This window comes from Hyaena hyaena, unplaced genomic scaffold (genome assembly GCF_003009895.1).
Source record: "Hyaena hyaena isolate Hyena2069 unplaced genomic scaffold, ASM300989v1 scaffold_187, whole genome shotgun sequence".
NCBI lineage: Eukaryota > Metazoa > Chordata > Mammalia > Carnivora > Hyaenidae > Hyaena > Hyaena hyaena.
In genome coordinates, this window is record NW_024080820.1 from 2,509,142 (window position 1) to 2,529,990 (window position 20,849).

The 20,849-nt window shown below is 50.9% G+C and overlaps 1 protein-coding gene across 1 annotated transcript in view; it reads right to left on the bottom strand.

Annotated features, from left to right (window-relative positions):
* Positions 1 to 731: 731 nt before the first annotated feature.
* SCFD2 (sec1 family domain containing 2) overlaps positions 732 to 20,849 on the bottom strand; it is a 231,514-nt gene continuing 211,396 nt past the window's right edge. Inside the window, exons 4-5 of the mRNA XM_039241068.1 lie at positions 10,980 to 11,099; positions 732 to 1,169 (exon numbers count right to left, since the gene is read on the bottom strand). Coding sequence (XP_039096999.1) covers positions 1,077 to 1,169; positions 10,980 to 11,099 — 213 coding nt within the window. The 3' untranslated portion in view covers positions 732 to 1,076. The remainder of the gene's footprint in view (positions 1,170 to 10,979; positions 11,100 to 20,849) is intronic.

Sequence of the window (20,849 nt, forward strand, 5' to 3'; positions counted from 1 at the left end):
AACTGTGAGATCATGACCTGAGCCGAAGTCGGACGCCTAACTGACTGAGCCACCCAGGTGCCCCTAAAATAACATTAGTTTGCAGAGAACTAAAATTAGAGACATGCGAGTGTTTTGATCTACATTTGACTCCCCCTACCTGTTTCACCCACTCTCGAACTGTTTGTCAGCTTTCTTTATTACAAGCATCTTTTAGAGACGCCAGAAAGGTCCACAAACCATACCCCTATAGATGTGTGGATGACGCAGTTACTTTTCGCCAGAGTTCTTAAATAATTTCCCTAGTTGGGTCTAGGTTTTTCTGCTATGACCAGAAGGAAAAGTTGGGCAAACAGAAAAGAGAGCTTTCTATTTCAATAGAAACACTACCTCATATGAGTCCCAGGGAGCGGGGCTCCCATCTAGACTGTGTTGGACCAGGTATCTTTATGGGGCTTTCCTTTGGGAGAGGAGGACACCTTTTAGAGGCAGGGACAGGCCTCCAATCGACCTCTCTCCACCTCTGTTGCGAGCGGACTGGTGGGCCGGCCTGGTGAGCACACCGGGAGGGTGCCGGGCTTTGTCTGGTCCTAGCTGCCACCCACTCTCCCTTCCTTGCCTTTTTGGCAAGGTCTCAGATCCCATTTGCAATGGCCCCTCCCCAGTTACGTAATCTGAAGGAAAACCAAAGTATCTTCACACGCGTGATGTAAAGCACGTCAAATTTCTTGAGCAACTGCAGATCAAATGGCTTGTAATCTACCAACGATCGCCAACAGGCGTTTATTTAGAATCAGTGAGCTTGCGGTTGGAAACTGGAAGATCACAAGTAGAGGGTTAAGGAGAAAAGGGGATTATGTCAAACGAGGCCAGCTGAAAGACAGTTTGACACCTTTAGAAAAATGAAAATAATTAACAAAAAAATCGTTGGGAATCCATGCAAAGTACTCTGCTGCGTGGTTACCAGGACCCTCCGGGCAGAATTCCGTCATACCCACGATTAGTAAGAGGACTTTGGTTCCGGCGGCGTATCTTGAATGGTGACGGGAAGTAGTGTTGGTATTTCCAGCTCGGGTAGGTCTCATCCTCACAGATGCTCAGAAGCCAAGGTCTGGATGCAGCCGGTCAGTTGCGAACAAGAGCTCAGGAATGTTAAGTGGCTTCAGGAGTCGCGTGGACAGCACGATAACCTATCGGCAGGAGAGGACACACACACAGGGACAGTTAGGGAGACCCATCCCAGGTTACTGGATGACAAGACATAAAAGGCAATGTGTTTCTATGGGGAAAGTCACGGGGGTGGGGGGGGGGACCGTGGGGATAAGGCAGAAGGTGGCAGCTGGAATGCCAGTGGATGCTAGAGTCCTGGGTAGAAGGAAGGCAGGGCTGTGTTTGCTGAACCTTTGACCACTTGTCACTGAGATTAGCTGTGCCCAGCCACCACCTTACTGCTGAATGGAATCCAATCAAATACTGCAGCTTTGTGATCCTCTAATTTGACCTCAATATAGAGGTTTCTCTTCTCCAGGAAGCCTTTGCTCCTTCAGGGAGCCCGAGAAGGCACACCCAAGAGGTGGATGTGCTTGTGGGTGGTGATGATGATGCCTGTGTTAATTTCCTAGTACCCAAAACTGGGTGGTTTAAACAACCAAAATTTATGATCTCATAGTTCTGAATGCCAGAAGTCCAAGCTCAAGGGGTTGGCAAGGCTAGTTCCTCCCATGGGCTATGAGCGAACATCAGTTCCATACGCTCCCCTCTAAGCCTCCCGTGTCTTCACTCCATCCTCTATCTATGCATGTCTGCCTCTCCGTCCAAGTTTCTGCTTTTTATAAAGACACAGTCATATTGAAGTAGAGCTCACCCTCATGACCTCTCGTAATCCGATCACCTGCAAAGACCTATTTCCAATAAGGTCACACTCACAGTGTTCAGATTTCAAGATCTTTTGGGAGGGGGACACAACTCAACCCACAACAATGATGGAATAATGATGCCATTAGCTAATATTTATTGGTGCTTATGACATGCCAGGCACTGAGGATGATCTCATTTAACATCCATTTCATCTTTGTTACAATCTTATGAAATAGAAATAGTATTCCTATTTTGTAGACAAGGAAAAGAAATTACAGAAAGGTTAAATCACTTGTCCAAGGACAGACAGGAGATAGCGGAGTTAGGATTACAACCCAGGCAGGCTGACTCCAGTGCCCAAGTGCCCATCTGGTCACTTTGGTAGTGTCAAGGGGTCTGGGCAAGGCCACTTTACTCCCCTTGCCTGTGGGGACCTCTGGGCCTCTCTGGCCTGTCGCTGTGGTGACCCTTCCTGCTTCCTTCATTCTGGACCTTTCCTCTGGGGCAGATTTCTCTCTGTAGTACTTGCTCCCCAGGGCCGGGCTGGGTCTGTGATGCGCTGTGTAAGGGCCGGTGAGGTTTTGCGCAGGCGGCTGGGTGGGAGGTGACTATGGGAAATGGAGAGGGAGGTACTGGAGCCGGAATCCCGCCGCCCAGCTCTGAGCCAAGGGGACTGCCAGGCTGGTGGCACGACCGGGCTTCACCCAGCTACCTGCCACCGGTTATGGACAGGCTGGCACCACACGCTTCACTCGCTTCCCCTCCTGCTCCCCAAAACCGTTCCAGGCGCACCCAAACCAATGACTTAACCAATGCCCAGCTCACTGCTCAAAAACAGAGTCCGTACCCCATTGCGGAAGAGAGGCAGATGAGGCCCAAGTTAAAGGAAGAAGGAGAGAAGAAAGCACTTTCTACTTTTCTTCGTCTTGTTAAAGAAGTGTGGATTATTAAAAAGTTTTCTGTTTAAAACAAAAATTAGCCTTTGAAAGCAGCTCTTTTACTTTTTCTTGAGAGAGAATGAGCTGACACAATATATGGTTAACGTCAGCCAAGTTATGTCTGTGGCAGAAAGAAAGACCCTGAAGTCTGAGCTCACATTTGTCCTGGAAGCCATGTGACGACAGTTTGAGAGCAGCAAGTGACTATTAGCATCCCCTCTCATCTGCACACACACGGTACAGACACCATTTGAATGTGTGGCTCTGGTGAGGCTCTTACTGACTCCCCAGGGTTCTCTACGCCCAGCCGTTAGGGTGGCTAAGAATGGTGGCTCCCAGGCCCGCACACTCCCCAGAGCCCGGTAGAGGCCCCTCCACTGCTGCTTGGCCATGTGCCCTGGGGAAAGTCACTTCACTTGGAGCCTCATGCTTTGTGTCCCAGATGGAAAACAACAGCCCTGGGGCACCAGGGTGGCTCAGTCAGTTAAGCGTCCGACTTCGACTCAGGTCATGATCTCACAGTTCGCGGGTTCGAGCCCCGTGTCGGGCTCTATGCTGACAGCTCAGAGCCTGGGGCCTGTCTTTGGATTCTGTGTCTCCCTCTCTCTCTCTCTGACCCTCCCCTGCTCACGCTGTCTCTCTCTCTCTCTCTCAAAAATAAATTAAGAAGAAAAAAAAAAGGAAAACAACAGCCCTGAGCGGGCAGCATCATGGCAAGGTTTACATAAGGTCAAGTGCGTAGGACACAGGAGGTGCTCAGCAACTGTGAGCTGCACCTTTATTGTGGTTTTGTGACTGGGTCATAGATCTCCTTCTGAATGTTATAAAAGCTAAGAACTCTCTAGAAAAATGCGTGTCTGTTCACACACACAAGATTCTGAATATAGTTGCAGATGGGGCTTGTGTACAACTAGGATTCACAGACCACAAGGTAAGAAACCCTTCTTCAGATATTTTCAAGAATGTGTGCACAGAGACAAAGCGAATGTGCCCAAGGCCCGTCTCCTGCCCTCATGGCTTGCCGGTGACCCCCACCACTGCAGGTCCCCATGCTCCTTCCAGAGGCTAAATGGCGGAGCCTCTCCGGCTGAGGCGCAGGCAAGGACAAGGGCTCGCAGGAGTCTCCCAGGATGCGTAAGTCTTGCCGGCAAGCCTGAGGAACTTGGAGAGAAAAGGCAACAGACTCCATTGATGTTGACACTTGTAGAGCAATGAGAACCTAGCCGAAAGAATCCATCCCTCAGATCGTGTGCTGGGCTTGTAGCCACGGCTGACGGAGACAGGGGGATCCATCACATCCAGTGAGCTGGAACCGAAGACCAGGCCTCTGACATCTAAAAAGGCAAGTATTTAGAAGGGCTGAATCAGAGGGTGTCTGAGACATGCTTTGCGGAGGGCTGAAAAGAAACAGATGGAAAGCCAAGGCTGTGTGTGAAGTGAGCTAGGGGGTCTCTGAGGAGGGGAGAAAGCTGAGACCGAGGACTCTCGCCAGATGGTACAGTGGTTAAGAGCACAGGCTTAGGAGTGGCTAATCTGACTTGGACCCTCGCTGGGCCCCTTGCTGGAGGAATGACTCGGGAGAAGTTGCTTCATCACTCTGAGCATCAATGTCCTCATCTATAAAGTGGGAATGATATCCCTCGGCATGTTTATTTACGAGGATCGCATGTGAACATATATATCAACTATTTAGCACAGTTGACAGGTTCTAGAAGGGCTTAAAATGGTACCTGCTATTATTGTTTTCTTTATCATCACCATCCTGACTATTTTCATCCTCGGCCCGCACTCCCTCTATCCAAGTGTAAATCTGACCATATCACTCATTGGCTTAAAATCCTGACTGCCTCCTCCCTGTCCTCTGATAAACCCCACCCTCCTAGAGAGCATCCCAGGACTGGAGAATCCGATGGCTGCTTGGCCCTCCAGATGGCACCCCCTCACTGCCACATCCCCTCGCTGCCACACCCCCTACGTTGTACGTTGTGGCCACCCTACACTATTGCAATTTCACAGGTGGAACTTTGAGGATGCTTCCTTACCCTACTCTTTGCCTGAGGTCCTCTCAGTCCTCCAACAATCTACTCATGCATCACCACCTCCAGGAAGCCTTCCAAGACCACCCCTCCCCAAAGATGGCGTGCGTTCCCACGGCTGCTGGTTTCACACTATATTCCTTGTTGCCGTAACTGAGTCTTCCCGCTGTTTTTTAACACGGTGCCTGAAGTGTAGCAGGTCCTGGATATAGTGAGTTAGTGAATGATTGCATGAATGAACAAAGACGGTTAGACAAGGAAGGAGGCAGTGAGTTTAGCGATGGTCAGCAGGAAGCTTTTCACACTGGGAGGCTCTAGTAAAAGATAGCTCAAATAGCTCTGGGAAAATTGTTTCAAATCACTCCAACTATTTGTCTAGAGCTCCTACTGGGAAGCCGAGCAGGATTGCATGGCTAACACTTCATTTACCCTGTGATAGCTGATAGCCCTGGCGCATTTTCACATCTTAGGCATCTTTTGGTCTTAAGACTCATCAGAGCATTTTTAGAGGTTTCAGCCCACTCAACTAAGGAGTTTCTGTATTATTTGATTAACATAGTTCTAAAAACTATAAAGAATTAGCCAAATTGGGACAAAAAGGCAGTCAAAAATGAGAAAGAAAATGCTTACAAGAGCCTGAAATCAGCCTGTTAGGTATAAAATTAAATTTCATAAACTGCCACCAAAGGTGTGATGCTTGGCAGATTAAACGGGAGAGAATTCCTTTAAGAGAACTAGGTTTTTGCCAGGCAGCCAAGCGCACTGATGAGGACTTCCGTCCATGAGACAGGGGTGGAGGAGCCCAGTGCTCTCCAGAGCCTCTGAGCAAGCACGAAAGCCGCCTGCGCTCCAGCGGGAAGAGGAGGATTCAGTCTCTGTTCTCGGACGGCCCCGGGCTCCCACAGAAGGAGGCCAGGCTCCGACACTGACCCTGCCCTCTGGCGTTCTTTCCGTTTTCCATTCCTGCCGGCCTCCACTGTAATTTGTAGATGCCAGCCTCTTTCTGTTCTATTTCTGCTTACACGGCGGAAGCGGGCAGCCCAGGGTTTAGATTCCACATCCATCTGATTTCTAACATTGTGCACTGAAAGAAGCAGGGTAGGACAGTGGTTTTTCTCCTTTTTTCTTTTAAAGGTGGGAGATTCTGGGGTGCCTGGGTGGCTCAGTAGGTTAAGCATCTGACTTCAGCTCTGGTCATGATCTCACAGTTCATGGGTTCAAGCCCCACATCGGGCTCTGTGCTGACCACTGAGAGCCTGGAGCCTGCTTCAGATTCTGTGTTTCCCCCTCTCTCTGCCCCTCCCTGCTCACACTCTCTCTCTCAAAAATAAACATTAAAACATTTTTTTTAAAAAAAGATAAATTTAAAATCCCATGAATGTTTTCCTCAGAGTAAGAAGCTTTAGAATAAAATAAACCTAAACTGAAAAGAGAAAAAACAGAAGGAGGTCGCTAGACTCCTCCTTGGGGCTTTCAATCAGTTTCAGAATCACCTGGAGCCAGGTTTTAGAGACAAGACTCAGGTGTCCTAAATCCCTGAAGTTATGCAAAACCGTGGATGTACGAGCATATTTCTCCATCTCCTTTTTTTCCTATTACATTCTCACTAGATGGTCAGCTCCAGAAACAGAGAACTGCTAGAAAGTGTGGGAGGGCAACGTGCACCTGCCTATGACGAGCAGTGGATGGCGGGGCCAGCTTGCCCGCACGGCCTCCCTCTGTCTCCTGAGCTGGCCCGTCCCTGTGTTTTCCGGGAGGGTCCCTCCCTGTTATTTTCCTCCCACAATCTCAGGCTTCTACAGGCCTCTTGGCCCCCATCCAGCCACAGAGTTTAGCCTGCAGAGCCGTCTGGGCACAGGGCCCCACACCAGGCGGCGAGTGAGACAGAGGCCGGTGCCAGGCGCATGCACTCCAGAGCCAGGGGACGCTTCCCAAGCTTCCTACCTCATGGTGGCGGCTGTTTGGGGTGGGGTGGGGCGGGGGGAGTTTACTCTTCGATCCCCTTTTTTTCTGTAGTTGGGACCCAGGGCCTTCTGCAGCCGCCCACTTTGCCTCACGGGCACGTTGTCCAACAACCGGGGGCAGAGAGTGGAGGTGCAGAATATGACGACAGTCCCACGAGACGAGCAGGTGCAGGTGTGGTCTCTGGACTCCTTGTTTCACGCCACCCTTGTCACTTCCTGTGGAAGAGAATTCGTTTCTGGATGCACCTTCAATGGGTTCTGTTTCCTTTGAAGAGCTGGTCGCTGAATGCCTTTCAAACTCAGCCCCCGGGGCTTCTCCTCCAGGAGGGGCTGTGCCATCTGAAGGCACCCCGAGCCCCTACTTATGGCCACCACGGCACCTGTCTGTCTTCTTAGTACACTCACCTCTGGCTGGAGTTGTCGTGTTTAACATCAGTCATTCGTTCTTAGCACGGAAGCTCCACGGAAGCAGGCACAAGTCTGGCTTGCTCCCTGCTCTATTTTTAGCACAAGAACAGGGCTTGGTACACAGCAGATATTCAACAAATGCTTGCAGAATAATCAACTAATCCCACTTAGTAGATGTGATTGTAGATTCCTGTATTTGGGTCCAAAAAGCACCCAGGTAGATCCAGAGAAGATAAGAGATTCGTGGCAATTGGTACCAAAGTCAGACTGGCCTTAGTTGTCCATAATCTCAGAATGAATTGACAGGCTGGCGAATTCTCCAGAAGAGCTACTTCTATCTTATACTACAATACTACAAGTGAAGTTTCTAGTGTTCAGTAGTTCACATTGAATCGTGACACTCAGCCATCCTCACCCTGTTTGGGGTGCTGGGAATAAAATAGTAAAAAAGCCCAGGTCCTGACGCTGGACGGGAGCAAGCAGGCAGAAGAGTGGTAGGAAAAGACCCCAAGGGAGGCAGTCGACTCTTGTGAGACAGCCGAGGCCTGTGTAGCCAGTGTGCCCAAGGCCCTTCTCCCGCCCTCGTGGCTCACCGGTTCCCCCACCCCCACCCCCACCCCCACCACTGTTGGCGCCGTGCTCCTTCCAGAGCCCAAATGGCGGAGCCTCTCCGGCTGAGGCGCAGGCAAGGACAAGGGCTCGCTGGGGTCTCCCGGGACGCGTAAGTCTTGCCGGCAAGCCTGAGGAACTTGGAGAGAAAAGGCCACCGACTCCACTGATGTCGACACTTGTAGAGCAGTGAGCACCGAGCTGAAAGCATCCATCTCTCACACTGTGTGCTGGGCCTGGGGGACGAGGAGGAGGGGGCCCCACCCGCCTCTGCACGGGCCAGTCCCCACGGAGGCATGGCTCTCCGTTCCAACCGAGTGTGAGAGGCAGAGGAAGAGTGGGGCTGAGGAGAGCCGCCAGCACCGTCAGGGCACTCCCAGGTGCCCGTCACGGGACCGAAAAGCCTCGGTTTGGAGAAGAGCAGAGCCAGGGGAGAAGGTGTGGGAGAGGGACGAGCCTGATTTGCCTGTCAATTCTGTGGGGCCGGGAGCCAGAACCAGCTAGAAGCAGCGCTAATGGGGGCGGCTCTAGGAGGCTGATTTGGCTGCATCTAGGGGAGACAGTTATATCAGTAAGGCCCTTCAAGACTCAGGTAGGCCGCAGGGGGAGGGGGCATCTCATCACCGGAGATGTTCAAGGGCAGGCTGGATGGCAAAGACAGAATATAAGTGTTAGATATGTACATTATCGCTGTTTATACCGACAGTCAAGTCAGGGTTAGTTTCTTGGTGGAAGGTTCGTTGGGTACCTAGATTCAGCAGAACCTACTCCTTTCCGTCAGTTCCCCTGTGTTCTCCACACGCACGGAGGTCCGAGTCAATAATGACACCAGGACGTGTGCCATTCCGTGTGCAGCTAGAGCAGCGAGGCCTGATTTCCGCCGCACTTCGAAAAGCAGAAAGCTGCTCCTGTCCCAGATCTGGGCAGAGCTGGCTGCTGAACAGGGCAGCTGTGTCTTCTGACGTCAAGAGAGGGAGGTCTGCTTCCGCGGGCGTAACTCCAGCAAACGCCCAGGTGGTCCCCCGCCTGCAGAAGCTTGGAGAAGGGCACGATGGTGCTCCTGCCTCCTCCGCCGGCCTTCCATGCTGCCTCTGGAGTCTCCCTGGGGGCCTCTTAGCTCTTCGGGGGGAACTTTTTGCACGAGGGACACATAGGAATCCAGGCTGCTCGTTAAGCCCTGAATTCTTTGAGACGCTCTTTGCAGATTTCTGAGCGTGCGGTCAGATGATAGCCAAGCCGCCGCAGATTCCAGGTCTGGGCTGTCAAACGCAGGTCACACAGCTTTAAAAACGTCTGCATTTTATCCTTTGAGAGTGCGGATTAACATGTCCGTCGGGGTGTTACAACGCAGCACTGTTCTGGAGAGCTAAGAATTCGGTTCGCCTCGTTAGGGGCAGCGAGAAGTGTGTGGCTTAAAAAAATGTCTTGCTCCAAAAGATGATTGCTCACTAAACAGATCCTTGACACTGCTGAAAGGGTGTTAAATGAAGCAGAATTTACCACATGGCCAGAAATTTCACCAGCTATGACCACGACAGGCGGTAGTAGGGGCAGAAATGGTCACAGCCAATGTGTGGTCATTTCCCTGTGCAGGAACTTACTGTAGCTGCCTAGATACTCGGGTCCGTCCCCCAGTGGGGCATCTGAAGACCATCAGGGCCCTTCTCTACTTCACCAGGTGGCCTGGCCGCTCAGCGACACCAGACCAGCTCTGTGGCCAATTGAGCCGGAGGGCCACGGGGCTTCCAAAGCTCCTGCCACGTGCGCAGGCCTGGGAAGCCCCAGCCTTTGTCCTCAAGGAATCCATGGCTGTCCGTGGAGACTGGGCAGCGAATGGGAGGCAGTCCGGGGGCAGTCCAGTGCTACACGGCCATGGGTGCTGTGGGAGCCAAAGGCACCAGCGCCACCAGCCCCGGGCCTGGGCTGGAACCCCATTTGGTTTCTGAGCAGCTGTGGTGGACAGTCCCCTGCGTGAGCCTCCGTTCCACCCAGAGCACTGTCCCTACATCTCTTTTGCCTTCTCCAGACCATGGAGAGCTGCTCAGCTGCCTGCAGGGGTGGCACAAAGCTGAAGATTAAGCTCCCCAGAGGCGAGTTGCACATGGGGATGAGGGGGAGAATCAATGGGAAAATGTCTTATGTGGTCCCGGCTCCTCGGGTCCCCAGAGGATACAGCCTCAGCTGCCTGTGGCACAGACCAGCCCAATAATGCACTCTTCTCTGGCTTCTCGCTCCAGTCTCTCCTTACGGATTCCCTCCCTTCTGCTTCTTGGGATCATCTCCCATGTAAACTACCTGTTCTCACGTCCCTGTCCCATGGCCTGCTTTGGGGAGCCCACTAAAGCAAGGACTTGAAGTCTTACTGAGTTACAGGCTCAGCCTCCCTGGACAGATCAGAACTTCCAGAAAGAGGGGCTCTCCCTCTCCGGAAGCCCGTTCCGTTTGGCTCTGGCCCTCAGGTCAGCAGCTAGCATCCCTCCCACACAGCAGGGTGGAGGCTGCTCGAGACGGTTGCTAACAACAGTAGTCACCATTTATTGAGCGCTAAGGGTCAGGCACTGTGCTAGGAAGGACACTCTCTCCCCTTATCTGATCTACGATTCACAGCCACCCTCACCCTGTTCCATCAATGAGAAAACTGAAGGCTTAGCTCTCCCAGAGCAGCTGGCTAGTGAATGACAGAGGCAGGACTCAAAGACAGTCCTATAAAATCAAGAGGTTGGTGTTCTTAACCACGGGGCCACATACAAGGGGGAATGAGAGGGACCTGGCAAGAGGCGACAGAGGAGAAAGATAGAACATTTGTCACTGTCTTGACAACATGCCTCTAACTGCCACAGTGGGAAGATGGTCGCTGGGATTGCCCTCGTTATCTGGAGCCTGGAAAGCAGTGAAAACTCGAGTAGTTAAGAGTTTATATACCCCTCGGGCCACACGAGAATACAGGCCCCTCAGGAATCAGGATGGGGCATGAGCACCGTAGCCCAGAGGCAGAAGAGGGGACGGTAATGGGCAGCTCTCCTTCCTCCACCCCCATCAGGAAGACAGCTGTCCTTGGAGCAGAGGGAGGGGTGGGTGGGAGAAGGAAGGCAGGATGGAGATGGGGAGAGGCGCCAGGGAGCCGAATAAAAGGCCCTCGCCCACCCTCTCGCTTCTGCCTCAGGACTCGTTCACAGAGGTCTCAGTACCTGGGTTCCTGGCTTCAAGGACGGCACGAGGTCTTTGATCATTTTGGCTTCTGAGACAGTGACCCCGCCCACCACGAAGAGGATCAGGAGAGGGTGGTCGCTGGGATGAGGCCGGCTCACCTGCAAAAGAAACCCCCCCAGGCATCAGTGGCAGAGCGCTGAGCAGCTGGGTGCCCTCTCCCTTGTCCCTCTGAGGGGACCCCAGGGCTGCCGCCCACTAGTGCAGGTGACGTAAACAACCCTTAGAGAGAGGGTGATTCGTGAGGGATCAGGTGTGTTAGCAGGCTGGGAACCCACCGACCAGAAAACTGCAGACCATGTCACCGTGTTATACCCCTTTGAACACTTTACTGAAAGAAAAGTTAAGTCGTGGGGCCGTTAAATAGGAAGAGAAGGCTGAGGGGCAACTTATTTACTCCCTCCTCGGCTGCTCTCAGGTGTCGGCATACACACGCCTCTCGGTCGTCACAGAGCTCTGTGTATTTCCTTCGAAGAGCTTGCCACAGCCTGTGGTTATTGGATTTGTTTGTGTGTTTGTTTCCTTATTGGCTGTTTCCTCTTCTAGAAGCGGGGATCTGGTTCACCGCTGAATTCTCAGCTTACCTAGTCTGGCACATAGTAGGTGCTTAGTATGTACCTGTGGAATGGAGGGATGGTCAGAGCCTTGGGGGCTGGTGATGGAGAGGGTAATAAGGGGCATGAGCCCAGCGCCCGCCCTGGGAGCTTACAGTCTAGCAAGCCAACCTTAGCCGAGAACCTACTGTGCATGCAATGGCCCCCTAGATGTCATGGAGAATTCTCCTGAGGCCTTATGATTACACCAATAAGGCAAAGTCTTATAAACCAAAATTAGGATGACCTGCAGAATCCCCCAGGAAAGGCAAAATGACCGACACACAGACTTAGGGACTCATGGAAGGGCCCAACAGGGAGACACTTCCTGAGGACACTATGTTTTGAGCCCTTCCTGGAAGCCAGAGCAGGTCTGAGGAGGAGGGGGCAGGAGAACTGGTGTGACCCAAGTTCCAGTCGCAAATGGTCATCGGCCGGGGGTGGGGGGCAGGCTGGGGACCCAGCCAGGACAGCACCGTCTTGGCATCACTGCAGGCGTCCGCATGGTGTCTGACGGCGCCACTGCAGGAGGCATGCTGCCAACTGCCCTCACGGCCACCTCAGCCAGAGGTGGGAGAGACAGGCTGTGGCTCCGTGAAGGGAGGGTGGAGAAAGGCCGGCGGTGTATCCACTCATCCATGCTAACTCCCAGTCCATCTTCCAGCCACGCACACGGTTCCCGGACCACAGGGCGGGCAGCAGACCTGGAGGAGGCCCGTCTTCCTGCCCCCGCTCCGGCCCCTTTCTCACCTGGGTTCCCCCGGCTCCCCTGAATATACACGCTTCTCAACATCTTATTTTAAAAACACTTAGGAAGGCAATACATTTAGTGTTTCCAGTTATATAAGCTATGCTTTGGCTTCTGGAGAGAAAACTCAGAATGGAAAGAAGGGAGGAAGAGAGGGAGGGAGAGAAGGAACGAGAAGGGATGAGGGAGGGAGAGGGAGAGAGAGAGAGGGAAGGAGTGAGGGGGAAGAACAGGGAGAGGAAGAGGGCGGGGGAGAGAGAGAGAAGTCTAATCTTTCCCTAACAGGTGGGTGGTGGTGAACACTGGGAACTCTGGTCTTTAGGGAGCCAGACTCCTCATCCCACTCTAGCTTCTTGTCCTGTAGCTTCTTCTGCATCTGCTGAGTGCTTTCTTCCAAGCCACGTAACTCAGGCCCAAGACACTCCTGCTTTGGTCGCACTCTTCGCCTGGATTTGCTCTCACTGAGGCCATCCTGGCCAGCACACGTAGGAGTCAAGGAACACTACTTTGTCTTCATCTAACAGGTCATATTTGTGGCGTCTGTCATACTTGATGACACCCTGCTTGGCTACTCCAATAGCACTCTCTGTTGGCTGCTCTTTCTACCTTTCTGATCATTTTCTTCTCAAATTTAAGGAGTCTCTTTTCTCGGTCTGCCCCTCTACATGTCCATGTAACCCAGGGCTCCATCTTGGCCCCTTGCTCTTCTCACTCAATGCAGCATCCCTGAAGGACCTCACCACTCTTCGCCTTCCACAACCTTTTATAGTCTTCCCAAATTTATGTCCTTAGCACAAACACCTCTACTGAGTTCCTGTGGACATGCCCACCTGGGTGTCTCCCGGGACCCTAAACCCAACAGGTTTCACATTTGATGCATGATCTTCACCCAAGTCTCTTGCCCATGTTGACTTAAAAAAAATTTTTTTTAACGTTCTTTTTTGAGAGAGAGAGAGACAGAGACAGAGTGTGAGTGGGGGAGACAATCTCTGTCACTCTATCAGCACAGAGCCCTATGCAGGGCTTGAACCCATGGACCATGAGATCATGACCTGAGCCAAAGTCGGGAGCTTAACCGACTGAACCACCCAGGCACCCTTGCCCATGTTGACTTTCTACCAGTATCACCATCTTCAGTCCCCTGAGCCAGACACCTGACAGTCACCTTAGACCTGACTCTCTCTCATTTCCCAGATCAAGCCTGTTAATTAGAAATTTACATGCATTAACTCAACTGGGGCATCAGGGGCCAAGCTCCAGAGGCTGAGAGTCTCTGAGGCTGAAGTTCAAGCCCCTTAACTCAGCACATAAGCTCTTTCCACGTGGCTTTGCTTCATGTCTCTGTTTCTGTCTTCTATGCACATTGTCTGCTGGAGTCATTCATAAGAATTTGAGCTGTGCCTGACTGCCCGGTATTGGGGTATTTTTTTAAAACATTTTGGTAAACATATGTCTTTTTATTGAACACTGGCCCTGAAAATTGCATTTATCGCAGTGTTTGGTTTGATTTATTTTCACAAACTAAACAGAGCCATCAAGAAATAGCAAGTCAGCACCCTGGAGCCCCACCTTGGCCCCCTGCCGTCATGACCTCACCAAGGGTAACTACCTGACTTCTAGCACTCAACATCGTACTTTGCTTTTTTTCTACAAACCCTGGAGACTGGCCACGTTAGTAGGAAAGACTGGGGGCCACAGGCACTGGTGGGGACCATACCAGCGGGTTTTGGCCTCTGCAGCACGGCACTACAGTTATTAAGTATTTTGACTATGACTGCATCATAGTGTTTTGTGTAGCATGTGTAGTTTCCTTTGTGTTAAAGTACCCTCTCCTCTTCTTTACCTCCTTCCCCCTTACTCTCTTTTAAAAGCATCCTCTCCTCTGAAAAGTTCTCTCTAATTATCTCTTGACTCCTGCTCCATGGCCCGAATCTGACACGCACCTCTGCCTTGGCCTCGTCCACCTGGACCGCAGGCTTGTTACACACCTGCCTGACTCCTCTCCTAAACTGTGAGCTGCTGGAGGGTGAGGGCTGATCATATTTATCTTGGGGTTTTGGTATTTGTGGCTTTGAGCACAGACCTTGCTCACGATAAACTTTCAACAAATGTTGCATGGATACAATAAATGGATAGAGGAATGAATGAGACCCACGGGTTAACTGGAGATGACCTTCTTAGTTCTTAGAGATCTTTTAGAAAGTCTTTCTTTGCTTCACGTGTGGCTCTTGCTGGCTGAGCAGCTAACCTGAGGCTCCTTCTTGCCCTGTAAATAGTGGTTTCTCACTTATTCCTGTAACAGAAAGACAACTGGCTCCACAACTTCAAGTGGTACAGTATGTTCCCAAAAGACATAAGCTTTCCATAAGAGAGTCTGGACTCTAAAGTACACTGGCGAGAGTCTTGGAAGGATATATTGAAAGATGAAAAGGAAACAAATAACACTCACAACAAAGAACAATGCCCTGGGGCCAAGGAGCTGAGGGAATGTTGGTTTTGGTACAAATAAAAGGGTCCAATTAATGTGCGTTGCTGTTTGCTCTTGTGGTTGCTGTTTAGATTCGTGTTTTGATACCAGACTTTCCTTCTAGAACATGTTGAGTGGGCAGGCTATGGGGAGGCAGAGTCTTTTAAACTCTTTTCCATCAGAACAACACATTCCTTTTTTGGTCCTACATGGCTGCGGCCTGTGTGTGAGTTCATGGTGCAAGGCACATGGAAGACAAAAGCTTTCCATGTTACTATTGCCATCGCAAACGCATAGATTAATAAAGCGAGTCAGTCTCACTGCTCTTTCCTTCACTTTCCAGACCTTTGCTGGCTGTGATTTTCAGGCGTGGGTTCTGGGTCAGAGAAGACAGTCTCTCTCCACCATCCATCCGTCCGTCCATCCGTCCATCCACCCATCCATCCGAGCCTTTGAGATGCAGGCTGCCAAAACCTGTGTAGCTGTGGGCCCCGAGAGAGCTCTTTGACGTCCTGATTGGTTTCAAGGAGCAGGGTTTCCTCTGCTTCCCGTTTCACTGGCACCTTCCAGGAGTTCTGGAGATCCTGCTGCTGATCTCCTCTACTCGGTTTCTCTCTGCGTGTGACCCCTTTGTCCCCAGCCCAGGCAAGGGGCAGGCCCCCCATTCTACAACAAGAGCAGAGCCTTGGAGGAGGGACAAAGTGCGACTGGACCATTGGCCTTACAAGGCACAAGGCCCCGAGAACAGCTGTGCCAACTCTGAAGATGGTTTGGCAATGGATTTGTCCCAACGGAAATTAGTAAGCACACTGCCGCCTTCATCGAACACTTGGCACTGTGCTGTTTACGCAGTTATTCATCCATTCAGCAAATATTCAGTGAGAAGCTCCTATGGGGTGGGACACGGCTCTAGGGATTCAGCAGTGGACGGACCTGAGAGGAATTCCTGCTGGTGTGTGTACTTCAGTCAGGGAGAATGACAAGGTAGATATGTAAACTGGTAAGGAAGGAAGGTGGCAAATGCCGTGAAGGAAAATAGAGCAGGGCCAGGGTGACTTTACGCAATCCTGAGAGTCTGTGAAGTAGAGGTTCCAAGTTACAGAGAGAGACAGTGAGGCTTGAAGGGGTTGAGTAAATTGTCCTAAGGCTCGCAATCAGTAAGCTGGAGGGCTGACACTGAAATCCATGTCCCTCTCGCTGCAGAGTGAGACTCCTCCACGCGCTGCCATTTACAAAGCGATTCTTTAAACTGAGAGCATGTTTACTAGCGTTCATCTCGTAAGGGCATACTTTTCATTCTTTAGCAGCACCAGCCAATGACAGGGTTCCTGGTGGAACTCATTTAATCGCATTGTAGAAGGTCTCCATGCTTCCAGAGCCATTCTGTGGTGCAGCCTGCTCCCCTGTCACATTTGCTGCAGTGGATGGCTTCCTCTTTCCAGAAACTTCCCCCACTCTGTCCAGTTTCGAAGCCTCCTCAGTTTCTCTCCTTCATCCCTGGACTCTCCTTAGAGGGCTCCACGTGCTTGACCTGCTCCAATATGTCTTGTGTCCCTGACTGCTCGGGCCTCTGGCTCCTGCTGGTCCCCCAATCACCCTCGGGTGACCTGGGCTCTGCCCATGGTTCACAGCTCACCCGCACCAGCGGCCCCAGACTGAGACTGTTGGCCCAGGTTCTGCTGAGCTGCAAAGCTAAACTCTCAGGTGCAGCTTATCTTACTCTCCCTTTCTGCTTCTCAGGAACATCAACACCATTCATCCAGTCTCCCCACATCAGGTAAACGGCCCTAGGCAGGGTCTTCTCATTTGCTTCCATATCTAAGCAACACCCCATCCCATGGAACCCGCCAGCACTGCGTCCCTGCCCTCACACCGCCAGCCCAGCTTGAGCCCTGGGTCTCCCCTTCTTCTCACCTTCCCCCTGCAGCCTGATGCTGGTCTGGCCACCTTTCCCCCCTCACTTGCCTCCAGGGCCACCTTTGTAAAATATAAACTGGTTATATGTTCCTGAAAACCATTCAATGGCGCCTCAGTGCTTTGGTCAAATTTCAGACCTCTGGTCTTTTCTGATCTGGCTGGCTTTTGCTTAGCTCTCTTTTCATATTCTTCCACTCCCTCCATCCACCCTCAGCTCTAGCCACTGGGACCCATCCGTAATTCCTTCAATGTGCCACGGCATTGATGACTGTTCCTCACTTTTGTTGCTGTGATGGCATTCGACTCCTCTGGGAAGTTTTCTCTGACTCTCTGCCTGGCCCCTCCTTCTCTGCGCCCTCCCATCCCACCTGGCACCCCACTCCTCTCTCCGCCCCACAGTCCTCAGCTTTCTTGTCCATCTCCCTAACAAACGACAGGCTCCACAACGTGAACTCTGCCATGGCCGCTGGGGTACCTCCCTCGTTTGTCTCTATGTCTTCCTTGCCCGCAACAGTGGGGAGCACACAAAAGAGGCTCTCAACAATTGCTCACAGGCAGACAAAAATTGTAGGCTGCCCAAACCCAGTTTTTGTTGTTGCTTGATGATCCCTACCATGAGAGAATCCATCTCACGAGACCTTATGGATCCTATTTAGCTAGTGTTAGACAAAAATCAAGCATAGTATGAGGTATAGTTAAGAAGAAGAAAACATAAACAACGGTTATAAATAGTGCTGCAAACAGGAATTCTAGGACGTGTGGTGATTTAATCAACAAACGCCAAATGCTGACGTGGTTTCTTCTTGTCAGAAATGTCGTTAAGTATCATGGACCTAAGTCAACAGTTCATCTCTCCGTCTTATTTTCCTGTGTAAACAACGTAGAGCTGGGCTAGATGACCCACATGCATGCCCAGCTCTCATAGTTCAAGGATCAGATATCATATCTCATCTGAGGCTCACCGTTTTTGTCCTTCATCCCCATGGGATCCTTCGCCCCTGCTGTGGATGCCTCCACAGGTATCTCTCTAACACATAAGTGGCTGGCTTCCTTTATCCTCACAGTGCTGGGGTGGGCTCCCGGCCAGCCACGTAGCGACAGTGTGATCCTGCCCCTCAGAATGGTTCAGGAATGGGCCACTGACCAAGGCTGCGCCAATTCGAGACGCTCCCTTGGGAACCAAGACTTGCCCTGAGATAGGGGAGGCTCAGCCAAAGCAGAGCTCTTAAGCAGAACCAAAAGCTATGGCAGAGCTACCCATTCATTCAACTACCACTGAGCACCTACAATATGCTGGCCACCGTCCTTCACGTCTTCTCAGGCCAGAGCGAGTCTCAAACAACTGTCTGGTTTCCTGATGGCTTTCCAGATGTCAGTCCCAGTCCTTCCTGAGGCCCCACAGCATAGCAACTGACTTCCCTGACACACTCCTTAGTCTTCACAATAAATGATCCACAGTAAATGATTCAGTTGAGCATCTTCACTGCAACTGGAAGAGTTTCAGTTCTGATCCCCTCCCCACTACCAGCTTTTCCAGGCTTGAGCAGTTTTTCCTACGGACCCAACACAACGGAGCTCTCCTGTCAATTCAGAGAAGGGCCCAGAGGCAAGCTCTGGGTCTTCTTCGAGTCTTTTTCACAAATCTTTTATTGTTTTCCAATGAAGCATGACCACGTAGGACATGGAACAACAACAACAACAGCAGCAACAAAATCCTTCTTAAGAAACACAGGAAAGGAGGTAAAAGGACCTCATGCAATTTCATTAGATAAAATCCACCCTCCTCATTCCAATTCTGACACAGAAAACATCTTGACAAATCATGTCCTTTAGTCAAAACAAGTTGGGGGCCAAACACATGGAGTAGATATAAAATATATTATTTTCAGGAGACTGAAATCCAAACCACAAATTCCAGAAATGCATTTTAAAAGTGCTGCCTATTAGACATGCTAGTTTTAAATTAAATTAACGTCGATGCGAGAGGGGTAAGGCATGTTTCGATTTATTTATTAGATCACTATCAAGCTTTCCTGTAAGGAGATCAAGGTACTCCACGCACAAGCCGCTTGGAGAAATGCTTGATTGTTTGAAGAATGTCAGGTTCTGCCGGAGCTGTTTCTCCCCATTTTGATAGCCCCCTCCCCCACAGGCATTGCCTTTTGAAGCCCACGACTTTATGTGGCTAACCACAAGTCTACCCTCTGGTGGAGGAGTGCCTTTGGCTGACTTGAAACGCTTTCTCAGAACTGCCCGAAGAATGATCTTGTGGGCATACTCCCTCTTCTCCCCAGGGCCTGACACAGCGGAGAGGGAAGAGGGTGAGGAAAGTCATGCAGTGTCTAATCACTTAGGAAGGTTTTGCTTTGTTGTTTGTTGGGTTGGTTGGTTTTGAAATGATATTGTTCAAAAAACGTCATGGCAAACAGGCAGGTCTTCCATTATCAAAGCCTTTCTGGAAGCACTTTTCCTGAAACCAGGTCAGGAGCACGAGTGAATTTTCTGTCCTCTGGACTGGGGGGAACACTATTAGACTTCGCCCAACACTACCCTGTCAGGCTGGATGGTATATGCAGGCTGAATGCAGACTGTGTTTTCCAAAAGTGGTCACAACCATCTTTTCAAGAGGAAGAGAGGAAGTCCCTTCTCCTTGAACCCAGGTTGGCTTGTGCAAGTGCCTCAACAGAGTATTATGGAGGGGATGCGGTGTGACTTCTGAGGCTTCTATCTGGCTCTTTCAGGACGCTTGCCCTTGGAATGCAGCCACCATGTTGTGAGGAAGCTCAGATGGAGAGGATCTGCGTCCCTTGGCTCACAGGCCAGGCTGAACTACCAGCTGATGGTCTACATCAACTTGCTGACAGCGTGAGGAGGCCATCTTAAAGGTGATCCTTCTCTGTTGAGCTCTGCCCAGAGTGCAGACTCATGAACAAAATCAATGACCCACAGTATGTTAAGTCAATGTTTTGGGATGGCTTCTAGTACAGCAATAGATAACCAGAGCAGGTGGGGATGGGAGACTTTTCTGGACAGTCTTCATGGAGGAAAGCACACGAAAGTGATGTGGGAATGTCATGGGAAAAAGCTGCAGTAGGTTACAGATGAGACGCTGACTTTAGTAAGGGTAAAACCCAGCAGCCTTGAGTCCCCTCTCACACAGTTTTTGTTTCATGCTGAGAATCCTAGACACACACCTAGTATCTTCTCTCTCTGCAGGACTTTAAGCAGAGGAGAAGAAACTCTCTCCTCATGGTTTCCCTCCATCTCAAAGACATAGCTCCTTGTGGAATTGCAGTTATTCTTCAAAGCCCTTCTGGCTGTTTTTATTTACATTTCTTCCACTTATTTTTATTGGAGTCCTGAATGTAGAAGCCAGAGGTAATTTTCCTTTACAAGTTCCGTGGTGTGGTAGGAAGCCATTGAAGCCCATGTAGAAACAGAACAAATGACTCTCTCTTGGGGTTCAGGGGTGGGGAGGGCTATGTGACCAGCCCACTGAGACCCTTCCCACCCCTTGCAAACAAATGACATCGCCTGGCAACTGAGAGCAGAGACCTGGCAGCTGGGGGAATGGATTCTGACAGCTGCTGGGAAATCACAAATTCCCCCTTTTTCTGAAATTCATTACTTGGAAACCTCCTTTTGAGGTCAGTCTCAAGGAGCCAGAGCATTTCTTCATGAGCCCTAACTCCAGAGATCTGAATAGAGGGAAACAGAGCATCCCAGGAGACCTCCACACACCTTCCTAGGCCAAATCCTTAAGACAGTGAAGGTTCTGATCCCGGGGAAGAGCTGCAAAAACACACTCTGCAGAGTTTAACAGGGTAATTTAAAAATGTGATGTGTCATGCTTCATGAAACAGTAATGGAAAACCAAGTGGCTGCTCTCCCACAAGGGAGGCTCTCTATTGGCCTGATAGTTGCAAAGTCCATTAGGATATTAAAGGCACTGTGCCTTCCCAAGCAATTCAATTTGTGGTTTCCCCCTGTGTTCCCCAAACGTATTTGGTCACAGGATCCTTTTGCTAAGAAACAGTGTTTCTATGGAATGTCGCTGGACAAGACTGAGTCGGAGGCCTCCTCTCGCCTGCACCGTGTCTCTCGGCAGACTGGAAACACATGTGGT